Source organism: Mandrillus leucophaeus, unplaced genomic scaffold, assembly GCF_000951045.1.
Source record: "Mandrillus leucophaeus isolate KB7577 unplaced genomic scaffold, Mleu.le_1.0 Scaffold2, whole genome shotgun sequence".
Classification (NCBI taxonomy): Eukaryota; Metazoa; Chordata; class Mammalia; order Primates; family Cercopithecidae; genus Mandrillus; species Mandrillus leucophaeus.
This window is the reverse complement of record NW_012102031.1, coordinates 9033820-9039686: the sequence shown is the minus strand read 5'-3', so window position 1 is coordinate 9039686 and position 5867 is coordinate 9033820. Positions and strand designations below refer to the sequence as shown.

Here is a 5867-nt window from a genome sequence, read left to right as displayed (position 1 = left end):
TGTTCATAAGCCCTAGAGTTTTCTTTTTAAAGAATCATGGTCTGATATTGGTATAAAGGTCATAGTATTCTCATAAAGTAAGAGTGATAGTATTGCTTTAATATCTTTGAATTTTCTATGAGAGTTTCTATAATATTAGAATTTTCTGTTTCTTGATTGTTTTGGTGAAACTCATCTGTAAAGCTGTTTGTGGTAGAATGCTGTTAAATTATATTTAATTTCTTTAATGATATTGGCCTATTCTGCCTTTTGTATTCTCTGTGTTAGTTTTAGAAAGGTGGATTTTGTTTGTTTAAGAAGTTGTTCATTTAATACAAGTTTCAAATCCACTTACCTAACTTTGTAAGAATATCATTCTTTCATTTATCTTTTAAATCTTCCCTTCATCTATACGTGTCCCTCTTTTTCAATGAATTCTCATATTTACTTAGAACTTCTCTTTTTTTCTTGACAAATCATGCCAGTTTATTGATAGGATTAGCTTATCTATTAGTTTTTTAAAATAACGATTTGCTTTGGTTTTCTATTTAATTTTTTTATATTTTATTGTTGTATGATTTTATATTTGTGTTCCTTATTCAATTATATTTTCCATTATTCTATTTTATTTTACTCTCGATTCTTACATGAATATTCATCTCATCATTTTCATATTTTTAGCATAATTTTTAAGAACATCAGTTTTGTACTAATTGAGCATTTAGCTTTATCCTATAAAATGAGACATGTATATAGCATTTACATTATTCTATTTATTTTTCTTCCTTGAAAAATATATTTTAATTTTATTTTTCCATAAGTTATGGGGGTACAGATGGTATTTGGTTACATGAGTAAGTTTTTATAGGAGATCTGTGAGGTCCTGTACCCATCACCCAAGCAGTATACACTGCACCATATGTGTTGTCTTTTATCCCTCGCCCTCCCTCTCTCCCTTCCCCTCAAGTCCCCAAGGTCTATTGTATCATTCTTATGCCTTTGCATCCTCATAGCTTAGCTCCCACATATCAGTGAGAACATATGATGTTTGGTTTTCCATTTCTGAGTTACTTCACTTAGAGTAATAGTCTCTAATCTCATCCAAATCATTGCATATTTTTTAAGTGTTCTAATTTAAATTGTATTGTGTTAAGAAATGTGATACATGTAGTAATAATTTTTGAAAATTTGTTGAGACTGGTTTTATGACCTGGTAGGCATTAATTTTCATTAATGTTTATTATATGCTTGAGGAAAATGTAAAATAATTTAGCCCCAGGGTTCTAAGGCTCTTAGATCAAGCTTGCTAATTATGTTGCTCAACTCACTTGTCAATTGTGCTATTCTGTTGTTTTAAATCCTTAGATTTTTGTTTTTTTGTCTGCTTTTTCTATTGAATACTGAGAGTGGTGTACTAAATAATCTTACTGCTGTCCACAATAATTTTGAATTTTTCAATGTGATGTTGTCATTCTGTTTATTTCTATTGAATACTGAGAGTAGTTAACTAAATTATCTTACTGCTATCCACAATAATTTTACATTTTTCAATTTAATGTTGTCATTCTGTTTATTTTTCTATTATAAGTTATATATAGATGTATGTGCCTATATGTAGTGTGCACATAGCCATGTAATACACATGCAGGTTCAGGACTACCATATTTTCCTGGTAAAGTTCTTTTTTTAATGATAATATAATGCTGTATTTTATCACCACAAAGCTTTGGTTTTGAGGTTAACATTTTATTTCTGATATGACTATGTGCGCCAGTTTCTTTTTTCCAGAATTTATCTTATAAATCTTTATTCCAATTATTTTACTTTCAACATTTTTTATCTTTATCTTTTAAATATTTGTCTTGTAAAACACATGTAACTGAGTTCATTGATTTTTTGAAGGGTTTTTGTGTCTATCTCCTTCAGTTCTGCTCTGATCTTAGTTATTTCTTGTCTTCTGCTAGATTTTGAATTTGTTTGCTGTTACTTCTCTAGTTCTTTTAATTTTGATGTTAGAGTGTCAATTTTAGATCTTTCCTGCTTTCTCTTGTGGGCATTTAGTGCTATAAATTTCCCTTTACAAACTGCTTTAAATGTGTCCCAGAGATTCCGGTACATTATGTCTTCTTTCTCATTGGTTTCAAAGAACATCTTTATTTTTTGCCTTCGTTTTGTTATTTACCAAATATATTATTTTGCTAGGGCTGCCATAGCACAGTACCAAAAACTGCATGCATGACATAAACACAGAAATTTATTGTCTCACACTTTTAGAGGCTGGAAGTCTGAGATCAAGGTGTCAGTAGCATCGGTTCCTTTAGATGTCTGTGAGGAAATGTCTTCTCTACGCCAGTTGTCTAGTTCCTGGGGCGTTTCTGGCAATCTTTGGAGTTCTTTTGTTTATGGAGGCATCAGCCTGATCTCCACCTTCATCTTTTCATGGTGTTCTCCCTGTGTGTATGTCTCTCCGTGCCCACATTTATCCTTTTCCTAAGGCCACTAGTCATGTTGGATTAGGGGCCTACCCTACACTGGTATGACCTCATCTTAACTTACTACCTCTACAATAACCCTATTTCCAAGTACGTTTAGATTCTGAGATACTGGGGCTTAGGACTTCAACATATGAATTTTGGGAGGCATAATATATAACACTGAGTTTTAAAAATCTGTATGTATGTAAATATGTATTTATATACAATATTGTAAACATTTGCATGCAGATATGTGTTTATATGTGTGTACAAACATCATATATATGAACATATATTTGAATTTATGTCTACTTTTTTGCTTTCTAATTTACCTATTATATACTTACTTTTCTCTTTTCCTGGCTTATTTTTCAAATAGTTTTCTTTTTTCACTTTTATATGTTATACACTAAATTTCTACGTTTTGGGGATTAATCTTTAAAATTTAATTAATCTCTATCAGAACTATACAAGAAACTTAGAAAAATGTCATGATCATATACTCATTCAAATTATTACCTAGTAGGTTTTTATTTCTAACTTGTTATGAACACCCTTATAAGGTAGTCATTGTTATTACCATTGTTTCATATAAATAATATTTATAGAAATCTACACATTTATTTTTTGCTTTGCTGAGTATCCTTTCTTGTCTCCATGTCCTCCCTCTGGACCCAAGTTTCTTCTTCTTGATGTATGTATCTTAGATACTAGTTTAGTAAGGGGCTTTTTAAAAATTTAGTTTTGTTTTTCTGAAAAACAGTCTTATAAGTTTTCATTTGAAAGCTGTTTCCTCTCTTTTCTTCTTACCTGCTACACTAAATTCTCTCTATTTTTGGGCTTTCCAGTATTACAGCAACGTGTTCAAATGTAGATTTTGAAAATATCAAAATACGAACATTTTAAATACCCAGATTTTATTTAGTATTTATTGTGCTTTCTAAATCTGAAAGCATGATTCCTTCACTGACTGTAGAAAATCATTACCCATCATGTCTTTAACTGCCAAATCCCCTTTCTCTCGATTTCTTTCCTAGGCATTTTAATGCAGGTCCATTGTAAATTCCCCCTAGAAGTTGTCAGTGTTCTGGATTTTGGCCATTCCAATAGCCGTGTAGTGGCATCTCATTGTTGTTTTAATTTGCATTTATATGATGGCATGCAATATGGAGAATCTTTTCACATTTTATATATATATATATATGTATTCATTCATTGGTGAGATGTCTGTTAAGGTCTTTGGCCCATTTTTTAATCAGTCTCCTTGATTTCTTTTTGTTGAGGTCCTACTTTATATTTTTTATTGCGTATGGTTGATTTCTTACGGCTTTACTTCTGCTTTTTTTTTTTTTTTTTACTTATTTATATTTTGAATCCAGTAATTTTATTAGCCAGTGTTATTGAGGGTCTAATTCTGGTGTTTGTTCTTTCTGCTGACTCTTGTTCTCTGGCTTGATTTATTCTGTTTTTATGCTTTTCTTTTTGAACTTAGATACCCTTTTCAGTGCTTCTTCGGCTTTGAAAGCCCTGTGAAGAATGCGTGGAAGGTCTTTCTCTCCAGAGAGTATTTTTGCTTCCTATTAAATGGGGCCCTGATGCGCTTACGGTTTCTTAGACCCCAATTCCTCATAATAGAGAGCTGTGGTTATAAATATGCAGGGAAGATTTTTTTCCCCCAAAGCCCATCCTGGGACAGACAATTTTCCTTTTAGTCTCCTTTGTTGACAGAGAGATATTACTCTAGCACATCGTTTTACCTGCAGTGTAGCCCCTTGAGGGTTCCAGGTTTATGCAGGGTCTCGGTTCCAACTTCCATTTTTAAAAGACAAAAGGCCTTGTTTTCTTCCCTGGCAGGCATTAAAACTCAAACCTCTTGGCTAGTAAGCATAGCAAATGCTCCCAGGATAGTCGCTGCATGGGTGGCAGCTTACAAATTTAATTTTCACACGTCCCTCTGTTTAGGTCCCTGAAGATATATCTTTCTTTCTCAGAAGCTCAGCTATGCATCTGAAAGAATGTTTGTTACATTTTACCTATCATTTCTACTTATGGTTTTTTTTTTCCTTCAGAAGTTTTTCAAAAAGTTCCCCAGATAGCCAGAAGTAGAGATATTCTGACTGCTTTCTCTATTTTAAATATACATCAAAATTACTGTCCATTGATGACCTTCTCCTGCGTTTTCCAGCACTGTTAACTATTTATTGGTTTTGGTTTTCTTAAGCAATATATTGTCCATTATTCAAAGAGATTTTTGTGAAGAAGGTATAAAATGTAGGTGAACTCAGTCTACCATCTTAACTCGATTTTTGAACTGGGTCTTGAAGGTTGAATAGAAACTTGCCAGGTGGAAATGGAGGTGAAGGCCAGGCTATGCTAAAGAAAGGCAATCATGAAAAATATACTTTCCTTAAGTAATTATGAAAACTATAGCTAGCAAGCGCTATCCATTAGGACAGATATGCCAGATGAATCTGAAAGTGAGATAGGTTTAAATGATATTAAAACGGATCTTGCATGATACTACCAAGAGTCTGCTGTCCTGTTATATAATTCAGCAATTATAGTTGTCATTTTTTATTACTTACTAGGCAGTAGGTACTGTACTAGAGATTTTACATAAGGTGTTATGCTTATTCATATTTTATTACAAAAGTGAGCCAAAGAGAGATTTAATTAGTAAAGTGAGCCAAAGAGATCTGTGTGTTAAGGTCACAGAGATCCCAGGAGGTGAAGTCAAGATTTCGTCTGACTGAAGAGCTTATGAACTAAATCACTTTCTGCAGCATTCCCCAATAAATAAAAATAAATCAGTAAAAGTGTTTAAGAAAATAGTGAAGTAGGGGGAAATGGCGGCTTCAGGAGAGAGCGGGACTTCGGGCAGCGGAGGCAGCACCGAGGAAGCCTTTATGACCTTCTACATTGAGGTGAAACAAATAGAGAAAAGAGACTCGGTTCTAACATCGAAAAATCAGATTGAAAGACTGACCCGTCCTGGTTCCTCTTACTTCAATTTGAACCCATTTGAGGTTCTTCAGATAGATCCTGAAGTTACAGATGAGGAAATAAAAAAGAGGTTTCGGCAGTTATCCATCTTGGTGCATCCTGACAAAAATCAAGATGATGCTGACAGAGCACAAAAGGCTTTTGAAGCTGTGGACAAAGCTTACAAGTTGCTACTGGATCAGGAGCAAAAGAAGAGGGCCCTGGATGTAATTCAGGCAGGAAAAGAATACGTGGAACACACTGTGAAAGAGCGAAAAAAACAGTTAAAGAAGGAAGGAAAACCTACAATTGTAGAGGAGGATGATCCTGAACTGTTCAAACAAGCTGTATATAAACAGACAATGAAACTCTTTGCTGAGCTGGAAATTAAAAGGAAAGAGAGAGAAGCCAAAGAGATGCATGAAAGGAAAC

At 33.5% G+C, this 5867-nt stretch overlaps 1 protein-coding gene across 1 annotated transcript in view; it reads left to right on the top strand.

Moving 5' to 3' along the window:
* Window positions 1-5297: 5297 nt before the first annotated feature.
* LOC105539042 (dnaJ homolog subfamily C member 8-like) overlaps window positions 5298-5867 on the top strand; it is a 3602-nt gene continuing 3032 nt past the window's right edge. The window contains exon 1 of the mRNA XM_011979144.1: window positions 5298-5867. Coding sequence (XP_011834534.1) covers window positions 5300-5867 — 568 coding nt within the window. The 5' untranslated portion in view covers window positions 5298-5299.